This window comes from Salvelinus alpinus, chromosome 19 (assembly GCF_045679555.1).
Source record: "Salvelinus alpinus chromosome 19, SLU_Salpinus.1, whole genome shotgun sequence".
Lineage (NCBI taxonomy): Eukaryota > Metazoa > Chordata > Actinopteri > Salmoniformes > Salmonidae > Salvelinus > Salvelinus alpinus.
In genome coordinates, this window is record NC_092104.1 from 10976552 (window position 1) to 11003016 (window position 26465).

The 26465-nt window shown below is 44.4% G+C and overlaps 1 protein-coding gene across 1 annotated transcript; it reads right to left on the minus strand.

Moving 5' to 3' along the window:
* Positions 1–8028: 8028 nt before the first annotated feature.
* Positions 8029–21351, minus strand: LOC139545005 (sin3 histone deacetylase corepressor complex component SDS3-like). The gene is made up of 11 exons (XM_071352311.1): positions 21118–21351; positions 19157–19226; positions 18950–19005; positions 17089–17160; positions 16683–16702; positions 16364–16520; positions 14391–14486; positions 14060–14146; positions 13715–13820; positions 12001–12085; positions 8029–8965 (listed from the first exon to the last, which is right to left on the minus strand). The coding sequence occupies exons 1-11, from the start codon at positions 21227–21229 to the stop codon at positions 8867–8869; spliced, it is 960 nt and encodes a 319-aa protein (XP_071208412.1). The 5' UTR covers positions 21230–21351; the 3' UTR covers positions 8029–8866.
* Between the last annotated feature and the right edge of the window lie 5114 nt (positions 21352–26465).

Below are 26465 nucleotides of genomic sequence, written 5' to 3' on the forward strand. Positions count from 1 at the left end.
GGTTCTGCTAGGTGTCAGTGACTAGGCTACATGGGGTTCTGCTAGGTGTCAGTGACTAGGCTACTTGGGGTTCTGCTAGGTGTCAGTGACTAGGCTACATGGGGTTCTGCTCGGTGTCAGTGACTAGGCTACATGGGGTTCTGCTAGGTGTCAGTGACTAGGCTACATGGGGTTCTGCTAGGTGTCAGTGACTAGGCTACTTGGGGTTCTGCTAGGTGTCAGTGACTAGGCTACATGGGGTTCTGCTCGGTGTCAGTGACTAGGCTACATGGGGTTCTGCTCGGTGTCAGTGACTAGGCTACATGGGGTTCTGCTCGGTGTCAGTGACTAGGCTACATGGGGTTCTGCTCGGTGTCAGTGACTAGGCTACATGGGGTTCTGCTCGGTGTCAGTGACTAGGCTACAATGGGGTTCTGCTAGGTGTCAGTGACTAGGCTACATGGGGTTCTGCTCGGTGTCAGTGACTAGGCTACTTGGGGTTCTGCTAGGTGTCAGTGACTAGGCTACATGGGGTTCTGCTCGGTGTCAGTGACTAGGCTACATGGGGTTCTGCTAGGTGTCAGTGACTAGGCTACATGGGGTTCTGCTAGGTGTCAGTGACTAGGCTACATGGGGTTCTGCTAGGTGTCAGTGACTAGGCTACATGGGGTTCTGCTCGGTGTCAGTGACTAGGCTACATGGGGTTCTGCTAGGTGTCAGTGACTAGGCTACATGGGGTTCTGCTCGGTGTCAGTGACTAGGCTACATGGGGTTCTGCTAGGTGTCAGTGACTAGGCTACATGGGGTTCTGCTAGGTGTCAGTGACTAGGCTACATGGGGTTCTGCTCGGTGTCAGTGACTAGGCTACATGGGGTTCTGCTCGGTGTCAGTGACTAGGCTACATGGGGTTCTGCTCGGTGTCAGTGACTAGGCTACATGGGGTTCTGCTAGGTGTCAGTGACTAGGCTACATGGGGTTCTGCTAGGTGTCAGTGACTAGGCTACATGGGGTTCTGCTAGGTGTCAGTGACTAGGCTACATGGGGTTCTGCTAGGTGTCAGTGACTAGGCTACTTGGGGTTCTGCTAGGTGTCAGTGACTAGGCTACATGGGGTTCTGCTCGGTGTCAGTGACTAGGCTACATGGGGTTCTGCTAGGTGTCAGTGACTAGGCTACATGGGGTTCTGCTAGGTGTCAGTGACTAGGCTACATGGGGTTCTGCTCGGTGTCAGTGACTAGGCTACATGGGGTTCTGCTCGGTGTCAGTGACTAGGCTACATGGGGTTCTGCTCGGTGTCAGTGACTAGGCTACATGGGGTTCTGCTCGGTGTCAGTGACTAGGCTACATGGGGTTCTGCTAGGTGTCAGTGACTAGGCTACATGGGGTTCTGCTAGGTGTCAGTGACTAGGCTACATGGGGTTCTGCTCGGTGTCAGTGACTAGGCTACATGGGGTTCTGCTCGGTGTCAGTGACTAGGCTACATGGGGTTCTGCTAGGTGTCAGTGACTAGGCTACATGGGGTTCTGCTCGGTGTCAGTGACTAGGCTACATGGGGTTCTGCTAGGTGTCAGTGACTAGGCTACATGGGGTTCTGCTCGGTGTCAGTGACTAGGCTACATGGGGTTCTGCTCGGTGTTAGTGACTAGGCTACATGGGGTTCTGCTCGGTGTCAGTGACTAGGCTACATGGGGTTCTGCTCGGTGTCAGTGACTAGGCTACATGGGGTTCTGCTCGGTGTCAGTGACTAGGCTACATGGGGTTCTGCTCGGTGTCAGTGACTAGGCTACATGGGGTTCTGCTAGGTGTCAGCTGCATGATTTGCCGCAATCATAGTTCCTTCTGGAAAAAATACTCCCTTCAATTCAATTCATCTAACGCAGTTCCTGATTTTGTTTAACAAAGTTATTTCTGTGCCACTCACACAAAGGCAAAAGGTGATGTAAAATGTTCATGTCCTACAGACAGGGATCTTAAACACACTGAACAAAAATATAAAAGCAACAATTTCTAAGACTTTACTGAGTTACAGTACATATAAGGAAATCAGTCAATTGACAGAAATGCATTAGGCCCTTATCTATGGATTTCACGTGACTGGGCAGAAAAGCAACTATGGGTGGGCCGGGGAGGGCATAGGCGAACCCACTGGGGAGCCAGACCCACCCCCTGGAGATAATTTGTTTTTATCCACAAAAGGGCTTTATTACAGACAGAAATACTCCTCAGCCCCCTGCAGGTGAAGAAGCCAGATGTGGAGGTCCTGGACTCTCATGGTTACACGTGGTCTGCGGTTGTGAAGCTGGTTGGACATACTGCCAAATTCTCTAAAACGAAGTTGGAGGCGGCTTACAGTAGAGAAATTAATATTTAATACCCTGGCAACAACTCTGGTGGACATTCCTGCAGTCAGCATGCCAATTGCACGCTCCCTCAACTTGAGACATCTGTGGCATTGTGTTGTGTGACAAAACTGCACATTTTAGAGTGTCCTTTTATTGTCCCCCAGCACAAGGTGCACCTGTGTAATGATCATGTTGTTTAATCAGGTTCTTGATATGCCACACCTGTCAGGTTGATGGATTATATTGGCAAACGAGAAATGCTCAATAACAGTGATGTAAACATATTTGTGCATAAAATATGAGTGAAATAAGATTTTTTTGCGTATGGAAAACTTCTTTACATGTTGATTTTATGTTTTTCAGTCTACATAAAGTAAGCACCAAACCCTACCCTCCTCCACTCCAAACTAGAGGCTGCAAGAGAAAAATAAAGTGGAGCAAAACTAGTACTTCCTCTCCAAGTCTAGCTGTATCCCACACATCTCTCAACAGGTAGCACTGAACAAGAAGCAGCTTTAGTCCTGCCAGACATCTCTCAACAGATAGCACTGAGCAAGAAGCAGCTTTAGGTCTGCCAGACATCTCTCAACAGATAGCACTGAGCAAGAAGCAGCTTTAGTCCTGCCAGACATCTCTCAACAGATAGCACTGAACAAGAAGCAGCTTTAGTCCTGCCAGACATCTCTCAACAGATAACACTGAGCAAGAAGCAGCTTTAGTCCTGCCAGACATCTCCCAACTGATAGCACTGAGCAAGAAGCAGCTTTAGGTCTGCCAGACATCTCTCAACAGATAGCACTGAGCAAGAAGCAGCTTTAGGTCTGCCAGACATCTCTCAACAGATAGCACTGAGCAAGAAGCAGCTTTAGTCCTGCCAGACATCTCTCAACAGATAGCACTGAACAAGAAGCAGCTTTAGTCCTGCCAGACATCTCTCAACAGATAACACTGAGCAAGAAGCAGCTTTAGTCCTGCCAGACATCTCCCAACTGATAGCACTGAGCAAGAAGCAGCTTTAGGTCTGCCAGACATCTCTCAACAGATAGCACTGAGCAAGAAGCAGCTTTAGTCCTGCCAGACATCTCTCAACAGATAGCACTGAACAAGAAGCAGCTTTAGTCCTGCCAGACATCTCTCAACAGATAACACTGAGCAAGAAGCAGCTTTAGTCCTGCCAGACATCTCCCAACTGATAGCACTGAGCAAGAAGCAGCTTTAGGTCTGCCAGACATCTCTCAACAGATAGCACTGAACAAGAAGCAGCTTTAGGTCTGCCAGACATCTCTCAACAGATAGCACTGAACAAGAAGCAGCTTTGGGTCTGCCAGACATCTCTCAACAGATAGCACTGAGCAAGAAGCAGCTTTAGGTCTGCCAGACATCTCTCAACAGATAGCACTGAACAAGAAGCAGCTTTAGGTCTGCCAGACATCTCTCAACAGATAGCACTGAGCAAGAAGCAGCTTTTGTCCTGCCAGACATCTCCCAACACAGTGGTTCCCAAACTTTTTATAGTCCTGTACCCCATTGAACATTCAACCTCCAGCTGCGTACCCCCTCTAGCACCAGGGTCAGCGCACTTTCAAACGTTGTTTTTTTCCATCATTGTAAGCCTGCCACACACTATACGATACATTAAACTCAAGAATGGGTGTGAGTTTTTGTCACAACCCGGCTCATGGGAAGTGACAAAGAGCTCTTATAGGACCAGGGCACAAATAATAATAATCAATCATTTTGCTCTTTATTTAACCATCTTACATATAAAACTTTATTTGTTCATCAAAAATTGTGACTAACTCGCCGCAGGTTAATGAGAAGGGTGTGCTTGAAAGGATGCACATAACTCCGCAATGTTGGGTTGTATTGGAGAGAGTCTCAGTCTTAAATCATTGACCACACACAATCTGTGCCTGTATTTAGTTTTCATGCTAGTGAGGGCCGAGAACACACTCACACATACTGTAGGTAGGTGGTTGCAAAGGGCATCAGTGTCTTAACAGCGCGATCTGCCAAGGCAAGATACTCTGAGCACAGCCCAATACAGAAATATGGCAGTGGCTTCTGATTAAATTTTCACAGAACCGCTTGTTGCAATTTCGATGAGGCCCTCTTGTTCAGATATCGGTAAGTGGACTGGAGGCAGGGCATGAAAGGGATAACAAATCCAGTTGTTTGTGTCATCCGTTTCGGGAAAGTACATGCGTAATTGCGCACCCAACTCACTCAGGTGCTTCAATATATCACATTTGAAATTGTTCTTAAGCTCATTTGAACACAAAAAAATCATACAATGAGGGAAAGACCTGTGTGTTGTCCTTGTTAATGCAGACAGAGAAGAGCTCCAACTTCTTAATCATAGTCTTAATTTTGTCCCACACATTGAATATAGTTGGAGAGTCCCTGTAATCCTAGATTCAGATCATTCAGGTGAGAAAAAACATCACCCAGATAGGCCAGTCGTGTGAGAAACTCATCATCATGCAAGTAGTCAGACAAGTGAAAATTATGGTCAGTAAAGAAAACTTTAAGCTTGTCTCAAAAAAAAACATGTCAATAACCAGCGCACTTCTGTATGTTGTAAAAGCGTTACATGGTCCCTGCCCATATCATTACATAGTGCAGAAAATACACGAGTTCAGGGGCCTTGCTTTAACAAAGTTAACCATATTCATTGTATTGTCCAAAACGTCTTTCAAGCTGTCAGGCATTCCCTTGGCAGCAAGAGTCTCTCGGTGGATGCTGCAGTGTACCCAAGTGGCATCGGGAGCAACTGTTTGCACGCGCGTTACCACTCCACTATGTCTCCCTGTCATGGCTTTTGCACCATCAGTACAGATACCAACACATCTTGACCACCGAAGTCCATTTGATGTCACAAAGCTGTCCAGTACTTTAAAAATATCCTCTCCTGTTGTCCTGGTTTCCAGTGGTTTGCAGAAGAGGATGTCTTCCTTAATTGACCCCCCATAAAAGTAACAGACCAGGTTTTTTTGGGCCATTTGCCCCAGCATTGTCCCAGCCTTATCCGCAGCAGCAGGAAGAATGAAGTCCTCCACAATAGTATGGGGCTTGCCTGTCCTAGCCACTCGTTAGCTTACCATATAAGATGCTTCTAGACCCTTCTTATTAATGGTATCTGTTGCTTTTATACATGCCTTACTACTCAAAAGTATTCTTAATTCTCGTGGCTTATTTTTCAAATTGGCATGTTTTGTTTCTAAAAGTCTGCGCAAGAGTGAAGGTTTCATCGAGTTGTGAGATAGTACTTTTGCCACACACTGTGGCTGAGGAAAGGCACTACTCCCAATATAAGTGAACCCCAAATCAATGTAGTTCTCATCATATTTGCGCCTCTTCGATGGTCCAACGTCCCTGTCTGTTGTGCGGTGTTTTCCCGGGTAAGGGGGCAGTAGCTCTTCGGCTGCATCAGATTCACAATGGACTAACAACAAATTTAGAATTACTGATGCTAGCATTGGATGTGCTCGTGGAAGTAGAACAACTTGTGCCGTTGACAGGTGCAGGTGTAGTACAGCTGGTGGTAGCAGTACTACCAGTAGAGCTGGTATGTGTCTCTATGGACTCAGGCCTTACTTGTTTAAACATTTATCCATTTTCGTGCCAACAGAATGAGCAGTAGCTACGTTTGGCTACATACGGACCGTTGGTGGAATTCCCGCGAGAGAGTAACAGCTAATGTGATTAGATGTTAATTATTTGACTAGGCTACCTGTATTTGACATTGTGTTGTTATTTCACTGAACACTAGATGGTTTACTTGTATTTTTGGCAGTTAAACGAGGCTACTCAGGAGAGAGAAAAAAAAACTCACCTAATTGTTTGGCTTTTGGAAAATAAACAGATTTTATTTTTTATTAAAATGTGAAAAAGGTTTTTATTTGTCGTACCACCGACGGCATTGCGCGTACCCCAGTTTGGGAATACCTGCCCCAACAGATAGCACTGAGCAAGAAGCAGCTTTAGGGCTGCCGACATGTATTGATGTGCTGAACACACACACAGGATGGAGCCAATGCCGTTTAAAGAGGAGGAAAGCACAGGAAGTGGCTGCTTAGAGAGGAGCTGGTGGATTTTATTGATGCCCTGGCTGGGCCTTTATGCACATAAGCAATAACCACGTGGCAGAATGACTCCAGTGAGTATTCCCCCCAGCTGACACAACACAACCCTTGGCTATACATCGTTAATTAATAGAAGAACATCAAACCCCTCCTGCTTCTAAACATGTTGACTTTACACTGCAGTGTCCTCTCAGCTGATTATACTGACTTCAACCATGTCTATTGGCTATTGTCTCCCTATGAGCCAGGCGTGTGTGTGTTAGCAGCAGGTTTGTAGGAGGGCTTAATCCCAGATAGCGGCAAGACTATCAGACATTTACACACCCAGATCTGACTGGAAAGGTGTTTAAAGATGTAGGAAAGGAGAGAGCATTTGGAGTGGGATGCTTATTAAGAGGTGGAGATTAGAGTGCAACATTGGTTGTGTCCCAAATGGCACCCTATTCCCTTTATAGTGCACTACTTTTGACCAGGGGCTATAGGGCTCTGGTTAAAAGTGCACTATAAAAAGGGAATAGGGTGCCATTTGGGACACACACAGTGTTGGTGACATCACTCTGGTATGAGGAGCACTGTGGTGGAGAGCTCTATATTAACAAAGTTTCTCAGGGTAGGAGTGCTGATCTAGGATCAGTTTTGCCTTTCAGATCATAATGAATCAGACAGGGAGAGAGGTGATCCAGCACTTATACTGTGAGACGATGTGAAACAGGTAAATCCAGGTGAGAACATCCATTTAGAGAAGAATGGATGACGTCAGTAACACAGCAGTGGAACGCCAATATTCACACTCCTTTTCAGTCAAAATAAAAACATATTTGCTCTGAAATATCTACAAATCATAGGGATGATTGATTATAAAGGATCAATTAAAATGGCCTGGTCTGGAAAGCAGACATAGTAAGATTTGAGACAGATGCTGCAGAGACACCTACAGTAGTTAGACCCGTGACTGATGATGCAGACATCTACAGTAGTTAGACCTGTGACTGATGATGCAGACACACCTACAGTAGTTAGACCCGTGACTGATGATGCAGACACGCCTACAGTAGTTAGACCCGTGACTGATGATGCAGAGAGAGCTAGACCCATCTAGAAGCGCTGACTGGCATTATTACTGTGAACATGTCAACCAATGCCATTAGCATCGCTACCCCACCGCAATCAACAAGCAGAGGTCAATCCTGGGTTAAAACAAAGGAGACATTACTCCTGGCTTTAAAATGAGCCTGTAGCCAATCATCTGATCATATTGGGGCTTCCACAAACGTCAGAGCCTTAGTGCCGAGCAGCAACAGTAATTGGCTCTCCTTGACAGGCCGTGTCATTAAGTGAGGCAAACTGTAACCTCTGAAGGGGTTCAGTTCAGCCGAGGGGGTTGACAGAGACACCAGACAAAAAGGCAGTAAAAACATTGTATATTGCGCCTGGCAAGGGGAGACAAATGTGCAGGGCCAAATGATCCAGTGTGACCTTGGTAGAGAGGTAGGTGAGAGGGTAGCCACGTGGAAGGAGATTGGAGGTGGGGGGGACCCGCTGGCCACAAAGTAAGCAAAATGGTTAACGTTCATCTTCCTCCCATGTGCAAAACCAGTTTAGACACGTCAGATGTATTCAACATTTCGGTTTAACTGAACTCTTTTAATGTCAATAAAACAGATACAAAATTAAAACCTTAAAAGTCTATCCAATATATTCTGAAAAAAATATAAAAATGTTAATTGACCAGAAGCAGAAAGAAATACTAGACAACGTCAAGATGAAGAAAAGAAGATATGACATATGATTTATGCTGAGTGGCACAGCTGACTGAAACTGTTTACAGAACCATGTTAGGTATATAAAGAAAGACCAATCAAAACACCCACCTTCAGACCTTCAGCCTCTGGAAGCATTGGATGGCGTAAGCAAAATGGAAATCATGTCACTAAGCCTATGACAAGGCATAGTGTAGCTATGACAACATTTGCTATACCAAGGCTATCCAGTCTTTGCACGTCTACTCAACTGCCTAAAGGGCTAAAGGGCAAATAGCCAAAACTTGCAAGGAGAAAGGCTTCCACGTGTGCTTGGTGATGGCTAAAAAGACTGACAGACTGCATCGTTCTTCCCCTCCTGTGGTCCTGATTGATTGAAACACCAGGAAGTTATTGAGAAGACTTCCTCAAGCACACAGTAGGCATGATGAGGGAGGAGCCACATGAGGGGGTGGGGGGAGCCACATGATGAGGGAGGAGCCACATGAGGGGGTGGGGGGAGCCACATGATGAGGGAGGAGCCACATGATGAGGGGGTGGGGGGAGCCACATGATGAGGGAGGAGCCACATGATGAGGGGGTGGGGGGAGCCACATGATGAGGGGGTGGGGGGGAGCAACATACTGCACGTACAAAATGAAAGGAACAAGGAGGAATGGATGGATGAAGAGAGAGTGGGAAGAAGGGGCATGGTGTTGTTTCTACGCTGCCGACCGTCGTCGGATGATAAACGCTCCTCTTTGTAGCTGTCCCAGGTAGATCCTCATCTTGGTGCTGTCGCTGGTCTTCCTCACCCAGATCTGAGGGGAAACCCAACCAATAGGACTCATTATGGTCATTTACAAAAGAGCCTCTATATAAGAAAGGCTCATCATATCAGGACTTCCAGAGCACATCAAAAGAGCATTCCACAATTTATATACTATATTAAACATATCAGGCCATTTATATACTATATTAAACATATCAGGCCATTTATATACTATATTAAACATATCAGGCCATTTATATACTATATTAAACATATCAGGCCATTTATATACTATATTAAACATATCAGGCCATTTATATACTATATTAAACATATCAGGCCATTTATATACTATATTAAACATATCAGGCCATTTATATACTATATTAAACATATCAGGCCATTTATATACTATATTAAATATATCAGGCCATTTATATACTATATTAAACATATCAGGCCATTTATATACTATATTAAACATATCAGGCCATTTATATACTATATTAAACATATCAGGCCATTTATATACTATATTAAACATATCAGGCCATTTATATACTATATTAAACATATCAGGCCATTTATATACTATATTAAACATATCAGGCCATTTATATACTATATTAAACATATCAGGCCATTTATATACTATATTAAACATATCAGGCCATTTATATACTATATTACAGACTATATTACAACTACAGACCAGTATCCCTTCTTTCTTTTCTCTCCAAAACTCTTGAACGTGCCGTCCTTGGCCAGCTCTCCTGCTATCGCTCTCAGAATGACCTTCTTGATCCAAATCAGTCAGGTTTCAAGACTAGTCATTCAACTGAGACTGCTCTTCTCTGTGTCACGGAGGCGCTCCGCACTGCTAAAGCTAACTCTCTCTCCTCTGCTCTCATCCTTCTAGACCTATCGGCTGCCTTTGATACTGTGAACCATCAGATCCTCCTCTCCACCCTCTCCGAGCTGGGCATCTCCGGCGCGGCCCACGCTTGGATTGCGTCCTACCTGACAGGTCGCTCCTACCAGGTGGCGTGGCGAGAATCTGTCTCCGCACCACGTGCTCTCACCACTGGTGTCCCCCAGGGCTCTGTTCTAGGCCCTCTCCTATTCTCGCTATACACCAAGTCACTTGGCTCTGTCATATCCTCACATGGTCTCTCCTATCATTGCTATGCAGACGACACACAATTAATCTACTCCTTTCCCCCCTCTGATAACCAGGTGGTGAATCGCATCTCTGCATGTCTGGCAGACATCAGTGTGGATGACGGATCACCACCTCAAGCTGAACCTCGGCAAGACGGAGCTGCTCTTCCTCCCGGGGAAGGACTGCCCGTTCCATGATCTCGCCATCACGGTTGACAACTCCATTGTGTCCTCCTCCCAGAGTGCTAAGAACCTTGGCGTGATCCTGGACAACACCCTGTCGTTCTCAACTAACATCAAGGCGGTGACCCGTTCCTGTAGGTTCATGCTCTACAACATTCGCAGAGTACGACCCTGCCTCACGCAGGAAGCGGCGCAGGTCCTAATCCAGGCACTTGTCATCTCCCGTCTGGATTACTGCAACTCGCTGTTGGCTGGGCTCCCTGCCTGTGCCATTAAACCCCTACAACTCATCCAGAACGCCGCAGCCCGTCTGGTGTTCAACTTTCCCAAGTTCTCTCACGTCACCCCGCTCCTCCGCTCTCTCCACTGGCTTCCAGTTGAAGCTCGCATCCGCTACAAGACCATGGTGCTTGCCTACGGAGCTGTGAGGGGAACGGCACCTCCGTACCTTCAGGCTCTGATCAGGCCCTACACCCAAACAAGGGCACTGCGTTCATCCACCTCTGGCCTGCTCGCCTCCCTACCTCTGAGGAAGTACAGTTCCCGCTCAGCCCAGTCAAAACTGTTCGCTGCTCTGGCACCCCAATGGTGGAACAAACTCCCTCACGACGCCAGGTCAGCGGAGTCAATCACCACCTTCCGGAGACACCTGAAACCCCACCTCTTTAAGGAATACCTAGGATAGGATAAAGTAATCCTTCTAACCCCCCCCCCCCCTTAAAAGAGTTAGATGCACTATTGTAAAGTGGTTGTTCCACTGGATATCATAAGGTGAATGCACCAATTTGTAAGTCGCTCTGGATAAGAGCGTCTGCTAAATGACTTAAATGTAAATGTAAATATTAAACATATCAGGCCATTTATATACTATATTAAACATATCAGGCCATTTATATACTATATTAAACATATCAGGCCATTTATATACTATATTAAACATATCAGGCCATTTATATACTATATTAAACATATCAGGCCATTTATATACTATATTAAACATATCAGGCCATTTATATACTATATTAAACATATCAGGCCATTTTAGGAAAACTACCATTTTTTCCATCCTCTCATCCAGCTCGAAATGAAAACACATACAAGCGAAGATCTCAATCTTGTTTTATGCTAAGAGTCCCAAAAATTAGAACAGCGCATGGAAAAATGGCCCTTTTGCTTAGCCACCTGGTGTTGGAATTCCCTCCAAGCCAACCCAAAACTCCAGGACCTGGTGTTGGAATTCCCTCCAAGCCAACCCAAAACTCCAGGACCTGGTGTTGGAATTCCCTCCAAGCCAACCCAAAACTCCAGGACCTGGTGTCCCTGGAGGAGGTCAAAGGACAAATAGATGAACAGGTTGTTGAGACATGTAGTTGTTCCTGGTTGTCACCCCATGTCACTTGTTTGCGTTGCCTTATGTAAGGAAGCATATTGTTTTACTTCAGACGGTTTGCTGTTGTATGTATGCTGCTGTCTGTTGTCCGTTTTGCCATTTCATTTTTAGCCCGTCCCCACAGGAGGCCTTTTGCCAGGCCATCTTGTAAATAAGAATTTGTTCTTAATTTAATTGCCTGGTTAAGTTTTATTTTTTATTACACCACCACCATACAATACTTACACTGCACTATGGACAGACTACTACGACCACCATAACTCTATACTAGCAAGTCATGCATCCCTCTAATATATAATGGATTTAAGTGGTACAAGCATAGAGCTGTGGAAATGAGAACTGAAACCCACCTCATTTGTTCCCACTGAGCTGATGACACAGCTGATCTTGGTGCTCTCCTTGGACTCCAGGTGGATGGCCTGGCTCTTATGATACCTGATGGGAACACCACAAGAATAAAAAAATGTTTAACTACAAATAGCACAAAACATTAGCAACACAAAACTTCCTCACACCCTGGAAAATTAATGCTTGGTGGTTTATGATAATTATCTTAAAATTGCAGTCTGTAGGAATTTCTAAGCACTGTCTTTTTGAAACCATGACCTAGAAAATATTACATGTAGCTCACTTAGTATAACAGGATCAATTATCTGGCATTGTGTGAGGGGTAAGAGGAGGAATTACTTCTATTTAAGTCAGTTAAGTCAGTCAAGTCAGTTAAGAACAAATTCTCATTTACAATGACGGCCTACCGGGAAACAGTGGGTTAACTGCCTTGTTCAGGGGCAGAACGACACATTTTTAATCTGTCAACTCGGGGATTCGATCTAGCAACCTTTCGGTTACTGGCCCAACGCTCTAACCACTAGGCTATCTGCTGCCCCAGGAATCAGTCCACTCAGATAAGGACTTCGAAACCTATAGGATAATATCCTCGAGCACACAATCCCTTAAAGGTTATAATAGATTCTGACAATGCTGTAATGGAGAGAAACAAAATGGCCAAAAGCCAGGTAGTCTGATTGTGGCTGAGGAGAGAGTCCCTGAGGTAAGTGAAAAGGAGTGACAGCTGGAACAGACAGAATTAGTAAAAGGTTTATTTCTTTATTGAAAATATGTCCGCTTGCTTCAGCTGTCTTGCTTTCAAGCAAGCACATCAGGTGAAACATAATTACTGGGAGAAAGGAGAAGAATACATGTGGTTTCAACCATGGCTGTGGAGTCTTCACCATCCTCTCCCCTCAGCCTTTCTTAGCCTAGGTCTGGTGAGACTGTGGGAGGGAGACCGATAACAGCGAACACTTCACTCAACTGAGATCCCCTCTCTCACTTCAGAATTGATCAAAGGCTACATGAAAGTCATGGAAAGCCATTTTTAATATCACAGAAGAGCACATTTCACATTTTCCACTCTTCAAAAGGAATTATTCATTGGTGCGTGATGTCCTATGCAGAGAGCTACTCTTTACCCAAAGGGCCTTAGAGGACAGATTATCCCATCCAAGCAAACACTGTCATTTCTGTCAGCCTGTGGAACTATCACCAAATGGCATACTGCTCTGTATGCCAAAACCCATGTTCCATCCTCATGATAGCGATGTAATGTAATTCCATGGTGACAAGTAGTATGAGCCTGCCTGGTTAACATTCCAGCCACCCATTGATTAATATGAAATATGACTTATTGGCCAGAGGGAATGTAACTATAAACATACTACAAACATGATTACCATTTCTTGAATCTTGTTTTTGAGAAGTCTTAAAAACAGACATATCAGCAAAGCCAAGAATTCTTCAGTAAGTAGAGCATGAGGATTTACAAGGCGGTGGCGCCATCTAGTGGCTAATAAAAGTCAACAGCATCATGAATTAAAACACTCAGTATTATATTATAGGGAACCAGTTCAGTAGATCTTATATTTAGACCAATCCTATTAAAACAGCGATAAACCACAACAGCATACAATAAAAGTACAAAATTCCCCCCTTTTGCTGTGTTTTTATTATTATTTTTAAATGGTCTAATCAACCAAATGAAAAAGATAGTCAGTGTGCATGTACCATCTCTTGTCGTAGTACAGCTTTCCCTCTTCAATGCGGGCCTCATAGCGCTGTGAGGGGGCCTCCATTGGAATGGTGGGCATTTGGTCTGGAGACGACGGAGACACTGGGGGAGAAAACATTGCGTGAGAAAAACAAAAAGTAATTTCAATGTAAATAGTTAATTTACTAAAAACGCAGCCAGCCCGGGAGTTCTTGATGTTTAATGTATATAAAATGAACATGTTTTTGTAGTCTGAACAAAAATCCTGTATAATAACCTGATTCATCCTCATTTTGGCTTGATGGCATTTAGACTGAAATAAAACAATCCTAACAGTTGTAAAAAATGGACTGCTCACATACCTGGACGCTTAGGGGATTTCAGCTGCTTGTTCAGTATTCGCAGATCTTCCAGGATCTGGTCATCGGTTAGCAAATAGTTCAGCTGAGGTGTGGATTGTTAAGGACAACTCGTCTCAATCAAATCATAATGTGTGTGTGTATGTGTGTATATATATTTCTGTAAAGGGGTAAAAACTGTATCTGGTAAGTTTTAACCCTGTGAAAATGTGAAAAAATGTGAAATGTAACTAATCGGTCAAGACGAGATTCTTTGAATCTGGACAGTGCCTAACATGGATCAACACTGTTGTAGACAAGACAGCAGAGTGATTGGACTTCTAGTAAAGGATATCAGGTGCAGGTTTTCTCCGCTTGTCTGGAATGGGGACGGGATCGTTGGGCCGCCTCCTTAACTTCCGGGTCATGATGGGTTTCACCTCCATGGAATCTACAACACAGGGGTAATATGGAATGAGCTCGCTGCCATGCACCAGACACCGTAGAAATAGTATTACTAGTCCACCTGTCATAGCACATCGACTTCAATGGGAATGCACATTCTAGTAATTATATGGGTGACACTCACGTGGGTATAACAGAGAAAGCTATATTGGTATATGTACACCGAGTATACAAAACTTGGGCTCCCGAGTGGCACAGCGGTCTAAGGCACTGCATCTCAGTGCGAGAGGCGTCACTACAGACAACCTGGTTTGAATCCAGGCTGTATCACAACAGGCCGTGATTGGGAGTCCCATAAGACGGTGCAAAATTGGCCGAGCATCGTCTGGGTTTGGCCGTCATTGTAAATAAGAATTTGATCTTAAAGGACTTCCCTAGTTAAATAAAAAGGTAAAAAAGAACACCTGCTCTTTCCGAGAGACGAACCAGTTGAATCTTATGATCCCTTATTGAAGTCAACTGTTAAATCCACTTCAATCAGTGTAGATTAAGGGGAGGAGACAGGTTAAAGAAGGATGTTTAAGCCTGAGACATGGATTGTATGTGTGCCATTCAGAGGGTGAATGGGCAGGACAAAATATTTAAGTGTCTTTGAACAGGGTATGGTAGTAGGTGCCAGGCGCACCGGTTTGAGTGTGTCAAGAACTGCAACACTGTTTTAACAAGAATGGTCCACCACCCAAAGGACATCCAGCCAACTTGACACAACTGTGGGAAGCATTGGAGTCAACATGGGCCAACTCCATATTATGGAGATTATCCCAATGTTTGGTATATTCAGTGTGTGTACACACAGTCAGTGATCCGATTCAACAGTGCAGTTTTCTAGTACCGGGTCAGACCCCTCTTTGCCTCCAGAACAACCTGGGCATGGAAATGTTGCTCAGTTGGTATCAAGAGACCTAACGTGTGCCAGGAAAACATTCTCCACACCATTACACTACCAGCCTCTATTGGCACCAGGCAGGATGGGGCCAAATCCTGACTCTGCCATCAGTATGCCAACAGGAACCAGGATTCGTCGGACCAGGCAATGTTTTTCCACTCAATTGTCCAGTGTTGGTGATTGCATGCCCAGCTGAAAGGAGTGGAACCGGTGTGGTCGTCTGCTGCAATAGCACATCTGTGACAAGGACCGATGAGTTGTGCTTACCGAGAAGCCATTCTGCGCCGTTATTTGCCCATTTGTGGCATGCCTGTTACATTGCACGATTCTTGCCGTTGTCCTTCGACCTGTCATCAACGAGCGGATTTTGTCCACAGGACTGCTGCTAACTGGATATTTTTTTGTTTGTCACACCATTCTCAGTAAAACCCGAGACACTGCCGTGTGTGAAAAGCTCAGGAGGCCGTCTGTTTCTGAGATACTGGAACCAGCGCGACTGGCAACAACGAACAAACCACCGTCAAAGTCTCTTAGGTCACTCGTTTTGCCAATTCTAACGTTCAATCAAACAGTAACTGAATGCCTACTTTATATAGGCGCAAACTATGTGTAAGCTGGGTGGTGTACCTAATAAACTGGCCAATATGTGTATGTATATGACCTTACAGGTTATACTAACATTACTGCACTGAAACGGAGATATTCAATTGAATGATTAGCATGAAAATCTGCAAGTTAGAGAGCGAGAACAATGTATCTAAGACTTTTAACCCTTGTTAGTATGAAGGTTGTGAGATATAAGATGGGCTTAGAAACTCCATCTCCAAAACACTTCCACTGTATTGACCGAGGATAAAATAAGTTAGCCTACATAGTCTTCTTCCTCAGCAAAAACCCACCAACACCCATCAGTCTTTTTTATCCCACGCCTCAGAGTGAGATGAGAGGGAGGGAGACAGTCTCAGTGATTCTCCTACCGCCTGTCAGCTCCATTGTTAATTTCTCATTCTCTATCATCTTCTTCTTCTCCTCTAGCTCAGCAATTAAGTTTTCCTTCAGCTCCACCTTCTTATCGTCAAACTCTTTCACAGCCGCCTTCTTCTCTTTGATGTAGTTCCTCTCCACCTGTTCTGTCTGAGAGAGCGAGAGAAGGAACCAGAGAGAAGGAAGCAGAGAGAGAAGGAACCAGAGATTGTGTCGAAAGGCCATAAAATACATTTTAAAAATGCAATAATTCACAGGTGAAGGATTCAGTTGAATTTCCATGTTAGGTAATAATATCAAAACATCTCTTACCTCAAGTTGGAGAAAGAGATCTATAAGAAAGAAACAGACAAATGACAAAGTTAACGCTCATGTTGACTGCATCGTCAGTTAATCCCTGGCTGTCAGATTTTTTGCTTAAAGTCAACCTACCACCACAAAAAAAACATGTTTTTATTCATCACGTACACAGCAGGAATAAATGGTGCAGTAAAATGCTTACAAGCTGGCTCCCTCAAATGCAGCACACACTTTGGGTGTTCAAGTTCAAATGACACAGAATGAGGTCTCTCCAAGTGGCAACAACTTAACGGTGACTGAGTGCATCCCAAATGGCACCCTACGCCTTATGGGCCCTGGTCCAAAGTAGTGTACTATATAGGGAGCCATTTAGGGATGAGCACAGTGATACTATTCAACAACAGTGCCATTTTCTTACCAGCATTGCGGACTCTCTCCTTGTATTGTTGGTCCAGCTTCTTCATTCTCTTCTGGTACTCCTGAAGTGTTCCTGCATATACAGCATATACATTTGAAGTCAGAAGTTTACATAGACCTAGGCCAAATACATTTAAACTCAGTTTCATAATTCCTGACATTTAATCCAAGTAAGAATTCCCTGTCTTAGGTCAGTTTGGATCACCACTTTATTTTAAGAAAGTGAAATGTTAGAATAATAGAAAATTATTCCTTTCATCACATTCCCAGTGGGTCAGAAGTGTACATACACTCAATTAGTATTTGGTAGCATTGCCATTAAATTCTTTAAACTTGGGTCAAACGATTTAGGTAGCCTTCCACAAGCATCCCATAATAAGTTTGGTTATTTTGGCCCATTTCTCCTGACAGAGCTGGTGTAATTGAGTCAGGTTTGTAGGCCTTCTTGCTCGCACATGCTTTTCAGTTCTGCCCACAAATTATCTATGATTGAGGTCAGGGCTTTGGCATGGCCACTCCAATACCTTGACCTTGTTGTCCTTAAGCCATTTTGCCTTGGGGTCATTGTCCATTTGAAAGACCCATTTGCGACGAAGCTTTAAACTTCCTGACTGATGTCATGAGATGTTGCTTAAATATATCCACATAATTTTCCTACTTCATGATGCCATCTATTTTGTGAAGTGCACCCCCACAACATGCTGCTACCACCCCCGTGCTTCACAGTTCGGATAGTGTTCGTCGGCTTGCAAGCCTCCCCCTTTTCCTCCAAACATAACGATGGTGATTATGGCCAAACAGTTCTATTTTTGCTTCATCAGACCAGAGGACATTACTCCAAAAAGTAGTTGCAGTTGCAAACCGTTGTCTGGCTTTTTTAATGGCGGTTTTGGAGCAGTGACTCCTTCCTTGCTGAGCGGCCTTTCAGCTTATGTCGATATAGGACTCGTTTTACTGTGGATATAGATACTTTTGTAACTGTTTCCTCCAGCATCTACACAAGATCCTTCGCTGTTCTGGGATCGATTTGCACTTCTCGCACCAAAGTACGTTTATCTCTAGGAGAGATGTCTCCTTCCTGAGCGGTATGATGGCTGCGTGGTTCCATGGTTTTTACTTGCATACTATTGTTTGTACAGATTAACATGGTACCTTCAACTGTTTGGAAATTTCTCCCAAGGATGAACCAGACTTGTGGAGGTCTACAATTTTATTTCTGAGGTCTTGGCTGATTTCTTTTGATTTTCCCATGATGTCAAGCAAAGAGGCACTGAGTTTGAAGGTATGCCTTGAAATACATCCACAGGTACACCTCCAATTGACTCAAAATATGTCAATTAGCCTATCAGAAGCTTTAAAAGCCATGACATTTTCTGGAATTTTCCAAGCTGTTTAAAGGTACAGTCAGCTTAGTGTATGTAAACTTCTGACCCACTGGAATTGTGATACAGTGAATTATAAGTGAAAACATTTGTCTAAACAATTGTTGGAAAATAACTTGTCATGCACAAATGATATGTCCTAAACGACTTGCCAAAACTATAGTTTATTAACAAGACATTTGTGGAGTGGTTGAAAAACAAGTTAATGACTCCAACCTAAGTGTACGTAAACTTCCAACTTCAACTGTATGCCTAACTTCTTATCCAACCAATCTCTCAATGCAAAGAGCACCACCTCTGAGGCTCCGTCATAACAGTTGTGCAAAATGATAAAGGTCGGCTCAGCTCGACTTATGCACGCGGAGGAATTCATGACATTGATAATCACATTGATTGTGAATGCAAGGAGGATAATGAACGGATTATAGGATAGGCCTAATTCATAAACGCTGTGAGGATAATTAGAAACAGTGACACTACCCTCTTGGAGTTGCGTCAACTGCCTTTTCAATGATGCCAGCTTGTCTTGGTACATCCTGAAACCAAATAAAACATGATTATCACAACCAACTACTAAATCTGTAAATGTAGTCCTTCAAGATCAGGCTACATTTTGAACATTCCTTTTGATCCATGTCAACATATATTCTATCCAGTGTAACCGTGCAATTGGTGGACAACACTCACTGTTCTTTGATTTCCACATAGTCATCCTCATCATGTTTCGCCAGGTCAGTTTCACTGGCATCTTCTGTGTCTGAAAGAGGGAGAAAAAAAAGGGGGGGAAAATGGCGGACGTCAGTAAGTAGGCTAACAGTTCACCAATATCATATGACATCGGGCCTATGCCAAGAAAACATTCAGAACAATTTGTTCAATAGCAAGTCAATGAAATTTCTACTTTTAGGAAAGCTGGAAACAGTAGTAGGATAGATGTAGCTACTCAGTCAAGTTACCTTTATTTGGATCCCCAATGAGTGCGTTACCAGCCATTTCCCTTTAGACTTTTACAAAAATAAACTAACAAAGTAAAACAAGGTCGTCTGATAAATGCGAAATGTTATGTCGTAGGCTAAAGTAGCCACACGCAAGACGGCAAGATAGCCAACTAAGCGTTCAGCTAACAGGCTTGCTCATTTCTATCAAAAAGTTAGCAATTAAATGTTAGACATAATTGCACAGACCGGGCAGTGACTCCAGATTAGTAAACAGTCGTTTCTTATTTGATCAGCCAGCTAATTCTCAACAAAAGGGTTTACATTGAGTGCCTAACATTTGTCCCGTTGCTAACGCGTAGCAAATTGATGAAGCCAAATACGAGAGCGATTTGTCAAGCTAGCCAATTTAGCTATTAGCAACGGCTAATTCAAGACTTGGCAATTGAACTGGTTTTAAATTTTGTTAGATAGATGCAATCTCTGCGTGGCCTGCATGAGAATACGTAGTTAGGTACCTATTTTAGATACCCGACTAGCTCGCTAGCTACTGAGTTTGCCAGCGCAAAGCCAAAGCAGGTTTGCCGGTGACCTGTCAGCTGATGGTAGCTAACGTTAGCTAGCGGCGTAACGTTATCGCTTGCTAGCTAGTTACAACACCAGTGAATGGCCGACTTAGCATTGACAATACTAACACAACTCTCCATCAAATATAGTTAACATGAGTAAGGGTCATTGCTTAATCTGTAGCTATACCCAAAGTTAACAGCACAAATGCAACGTGACATTTGGAATTAGCCTGCATCTGCGCCCGACCGATTTTGGTGGGCCTTAAAACCTAACTAATTTAGCTATCCCAACCAACCACCTTCATCGGCATCTACGCACGTACCCAATGAAATGGCTGGCCTCAAAGTTAACTGGACATGTAAGGAGAGCTGAAATTACAAAATCAAATATAGTTTCTTATACTTCACACCAACAGTGGCAAGACGGTGTCAGAAAAGGCCAATCACTGAAATCATATTGGTGGTAAAGCAAATGAGTCTTTCTTGCCACCTGTCAACGATTAGAAATGTTTTACTGAGATTGACTGCCTGCCTGTTACGAACTTAACTCCAGAATCGAGACTCCAAGTCCAATGCACGGTTACTAAGACCACTTGCTCTCTCTTCTATATACTACGTTAGCGCTGTCTGTCCACCACTTGACAACGTTTCGCTGTAGAAAAGTAAAGCCGGGCTTCACCGCTAAACATGAAAGTTGAAAAAGATATGAACTCCTCCCCCATCTACACTAACAGGTAGCTTGCTTGCCAGGGGCGTATTCATTACACCAAAACGAAAAGGGGAGGGACCTACCTGAATTTGCCCAATAGAAACTCTCGTTTTAACTGTTTGGACTCATGATTACACTCCAGCTAAATAACCCGTTAGCGAACAACTAGCTAGCGTCCGCGTCGTGGTGTACGATCCCCACGGATTATAGAAGCCTGTGTTGTTAATTCAACGATGGCTAGCTAGCGTTAGTTACCCAAGCTAGCGCAATTTTTACAGTTCAATGGGGATGGGTTCATTCTAAAAAATAAAATAAAAATGTGCAAAGGTCACACTAGTTTTAGGAGACTATTTGAGAAAACTAACGTTAACGTTTATTAGCAAATATCACAAGAGTTAGAGCTAGCTAACAAATGTGCTACATTGGCGAACCTACCTTCTTCCGAGTCTCTTCCCCTGAAGCTTCGATCATCGTCGTCGTCCACACTATCAAGTTCTTCTTCATCATTGTAATAATCTACCATCGGTGATAGTAAAGTAGAAGCCATTTGATGGCAAGTAAAAATGTAAACAAACGTTAGATAAACAATCGATTTGGAATTTGCAGTTCAGAACAAAACAGCGCCTACATCTGTTAAGACCCCATGATAAGTAAGATGGCCGTTATTGCGCCTGACCAAAATATTGAAAACAAAACTGTAGAGATTATTTTTAAGAGTAATTTTATCACATCTTTGTGTCATGCATATACCAATGTAACAGTATAAATTAAATAGCCTTTTTCCATGAAACAGGGTTAGTTACCAGTATCTTCGCTATATTTGGGCAGTCTAATTAGGCATTTCGAGGTCAGCCCTTGTGCAGAGCAAAAGATTTTCATCGATTTGTATCAAATAAATTTGCAATTAAATGCTATACAGAATTGCACATGCCGGACATCCATCCATTCACTCCATATTAGTAAACCGTCGTTTCTTATTTGACCAGTCAGCTAATTCCCAGCAGCAAACGGTTTACATCGAGTGCCAACATTTGCCACATGTTGATTTGCTAGCCCCGATCTTTGCGATTTTGTTATGAATTGACCCTGCGCTGGGTCAATCATAACACAATGGCTATCGGGGTAAAGTGCGTGTCTTGAAAGTATTTACGTCCCTCACGTTCACATAACTGTATAGACACTAAAATATGAATATCCCTAAACCTGGGTATTCGAAATAGTTGCCGAGTAGGGTTGTTCGTTTTTTGCGGTCATCACACATACACCGACATTTACCTTGACAAAACCATAGGGACCCCAAACACAGAATATCCATTATATTGAACAGATAATCTAGGTCTATCAACAAAAAAAGCACTAAAAACCTGCCCAAAGCGCGGAAAACAAGACCATATTTTTTCCCACAGCAAGAGATGAGTTGCCATATTTATACTATAAACCATTTTCCATATCGTTAGAGCCAATTAATAAGGAATATCGTAGTAATTTGTAATGACGGTATAAGCAAACTATTGCGAGCTGTCATAACGCAAAGGCTTTTCAATATGTCGCAAAATAAAATAATTTGCCTTTACACACTTTTCTATCAATGGATGTCGATTTAACTCGTATGACTGCTATGATTAAGCAATAAGGCACAAAGTATGGTACAGTGCTTTCAGAAAGTATTCAGAACCCTTGACTTTTTCAATTTTTTTACGATACAGCCTTATTCTAAAATGGTTGAAAAATCTACACGCAATACCCCATAATGACAAAGCAAAAACAGGTTGTCATTTTGGATTTAAAAGAATTTGTTTTAATGTAAAACTGAAATATCACATTTACATGAGTATTCAGACCCTTTACTCAGTACTTTGTTGAAGCACTCCCGAGTGCTGGTGCAGCGGTCTAAGACACTGCATCTCAGGGTCTAAGACACTGCATCTCAGTGCAAGAGGTGCCACTACAGTCCCTGGTTTGAATCCAGGCTGTATCACATCTGGCCCTGATTGGGAGTCCCATAGGGCGGCGCACAATTGGCCCAATTGTCCGGGTTTGGCTGGGGTAGGCTGTCATTGTAAATAAGAATTTGTTCTTAACTGACTTGCCTAGTTAAATAAAGGTTATAATAAAAGAAAAGCACATTTGGCAGCAATTACAGCCTTGAGTCTTCTTGGTCCTCTTCTCCTTCTCCCGACGACGTTCGTTACAGAATCACCCACCAAAGGACCAAGCAGCGTGGGAAAATGGACTCCTGGACATGGGAGGAAATTTTGGACGGCAAGGGACCCTGGGCACAGCCGGGGGAGTATCGCCGTCCGAAAGAGGAGCTGGAGGCAGCTAGAGCGGGGCGGCGACACTACGAGGAATTGGCTCGAGGTAACGGGCACGAGAGGCAGCCCCAGATTTTTTTGGGGGGGGGTGGCACACGGGGAGATTGGCGGACTCAGGTAGGAGACCTGAGCCAACTCCCCGTGCTTACCGTGGCGAGAGAGTGACTGGGCAGGCACTGTGTTATGCGGTGAAGCGCACGGTGTCCCCAGTGCGCACGCATAGCCCGGTGCGCTACATCGCACGTGCGTCTCCTCGGCCCGGGGTATACTGCACCAGTCCTACGCACGGTGTCCCCGGTTTGCCAGCACAGCCCAGTGCGGCCTGTTCCAACTCCCCGCACTTGCCGGGCTACAGGGGGGATCCAGCCAGAAGGAGTTGTGCTAGCTCTGCGCTCGAGACCGCCAGTACGCCTCCATGGTCCAGTGCATCCGGTGCCTCGGCCAAGGACAAGGCCTCCTGCATGTCTCCCCAGCCTGGTGAGTTCTTTGCCTGTGCTAAGCCCTAACCCTCCTGCATGTCTCCCCAGCCTGGTGAGTCCTGTGCCTTCTCCCAGAGCCAGGCCTCCTGTGTGTCTCTCCATTCCAGTGATGATCCATGGCACGAAGCCTCCTGTGATGATCCATGGCAAGAAGCCTCCGGTGATGATCCATGGCAAGAAGCCTCCAGTGATGATCCATGGCACGAAGCCTCCAGTGATGATCCATGGCACGAAGCCTCCAGTGATGATCCATGGCACGAAGCCTCCTGTGATGATCCATGACACGAAGCCTCCAGTGATGATCCATGGCACGAAGCCTCCAGTGATGATCCATGGCACGAAGCCTCCAGTGATGATCCATGGCAAGAAGCCTCCAGTGATGATCCATGGCATGAAGCCTCCAGTGATGATCCATGGCAAGAAGCCTCCAGTGATGATCCATGGCAAGAAGCCTCCTGTGATGATCCACGGCACGAAGCCTCCAGTGATGATCCACGTCACGAAGCCTCCGGTGATGATCCACGGCACGAAGCCTCCAGTGAGGATACATGGCTCGAAGCCTCCAGTGAGGATCCATGGCACGAAACCTCCAGTGAGGAGTTATGGCACGAGGCCTCCAACGAAGGACGTCAGTCCGGAGCCTCCAGCAACGCCTTCTAGTCCGGAGCCTCCAGCGTCACCCTCTAGTCCGGAGCCTCCAGCGACGCCCTCTACTCCGGAGCCTCCAGCGACGCCCTCTAGTCCGGAGCCAACAGCGTCGCCCTCTAGTCCGGAGCCTCCAGCGACGCCCTCTAGTCCGGAGCAGCCAGAGTCTCCCTCCTGCCCGGAGCTGCCAGAGTCTCCCTCCTGTCCGGAACTGCCAGAGTCCGGGGTCGGCGGTAAGGGTAAGACTAAGGTGGAGCGGGGTCCACGTCCCGCACCAGAGCCGCCACCGCGGTGAAATGCCCACCCAGACCCTCCCCTATAGGTTCAGGTTTTACGTCCGGAGTCACACCTTTGGGGGGGGGGGGGGGGGTACTTTCACGCCCTAACCGTAGAGATCCTTTTTATGTCTCTCTTTTGGTTGGTCAGGGCGTGAGTTTGGGTGGGCATTCTATGTCTGGTGTTCTATGTTGTATATTTATTTGTGTTTGGCCGTGTGTGGTTCTCAATCAGAGGCAGCTGTCTATCGTTGTCTCTGCTTGAGAACCATATTTAGGTAGCCTGTTTTCCCACTTTGAGTTGTGGGTGATTATTTTCTGTTTAGTGTTTTTCGTCACCTTACAGAACTGTCGTGTTGTTGTTTTGTTAGAGTGTTCTTATTTATTAAAATATCGTATTATGAATACTTACCACGCTGCACCTTGGTACTCTTCTCCTTCTCCCGACGACGTTCGTTACATGAGGATGGAAAATGATGTGGATATATTGAAGCAACATCTCAAGACATCAGTCAGGAAGTTAAAGCTTGGTCGCAAATGGGTCTTCCAAATGGACAATGACCCCATGCATACTTCCAAAGTTGTGGCAAAATGGCTTAAGGACAACAAAGTCTAGGTACTGGAGTGGCCATCCCAAAGCCCTGACCTCGATCCTGTAGAACATTTGTGGGCAGAACTGAAAAAGCGTGTGCGAGCAAGGAGGCCTACAAACCTGACTCAGTTACACCAGCTCTGTCAGGAGGAATGGGCCAAAATTCACCCAACTTATTGTGGGAAGCTTGTGGAAGGTTACCCGAAACATTTGACCCAAGGTAAACAATTTAATGGCAATGCTACCAAATACTATTTGAGTGTATGTAAACTTCTGACATTTCACTTTCTTAAAATAAAGTGGTGATTCTAACTGACCTAAGACAGGGAATTTTTGTCATTTTCTACAACACAAATTCTTTCAGTTTTACCATTTCACTACAAGAGGGAGCATCTCCAGCACCTCTACTTCCAGGCTATGTCCACAGGTGGTAGTGGTGGTACTAGGGATACAGGAACATCCACTCTTCCTGTGCAGCAGGAAGAGCACTGTGTCTACACTTGACACTTACATGGGACTTCTGGTATCAGAATACGAAGATCACATTGAAAAGACAGATCTAGACGCACAAAAGTCGTATTGTGTTCAGATCTGGATGACCACTTCAGGAGGTGGTCAGGGATGTATTGTGTGGATTTCTCCTCCATCTGGACCATATACATGGGGCACGTTCAAGCAAATCACTTTTGTCAAGACAAAGTGTGTTGCATTATGGGTATACAAATTGTCTGACTTTCAACTACATGTCTACTGCATGACCTTTACAGCATGTGATCTAAGGTCATGAGGTTTCAACTGCAGTCGACTGGAAATCATAAATGGTTTATATCGCCACCTATCATTGGTTATTATCAATGCATGTTTACTGTTTTGGGTGGATGAACCTTCAGAGCTTAAATAGATATTAATCCTTACATCCTAAACAATCTATTTACGATCCACATTTCTCACATTAACAAATGAAATATCCAACTTGCGACAATATAGCTAATGTATTTATCTAGATGTTACTGTAATTTTGTGTCCCATGTTATAGCCAGGAATTTGTCTTGTCTGTAATATTGTTGTCAACAAAAAACAAATAAAAAAATGTGTTGATTTGTTTATTAAGTGTGAATAAAATTGAATACATATTGTAGACTACGCATTTGTTTATTCTAGGGGATTTCTACACTGGCAATGTCCCGAAAACTGTCCTTTAAAACACCCTAGAGTTGTTTTCCCGTAATAAAAAAAACCATAAAAATCTGTCAGTTTAAACGAGAGATATCTGGTGTCTTGCATTGGATGCGTCTCAATCCACCACATCCGCCGATGTCTCACTTCCACATCTTTGGTATTTGTCAGACCATGAGGCATCCTGAAAATCGGTCTTCTCACAAAATCGTCTGTAGCATCCAAATGGTTTGGCCTAGAAACTAGCATGACCCCTCTATGGAAAGATGAGACTCTCACTCTCAGGATGGTGTTCTCCACA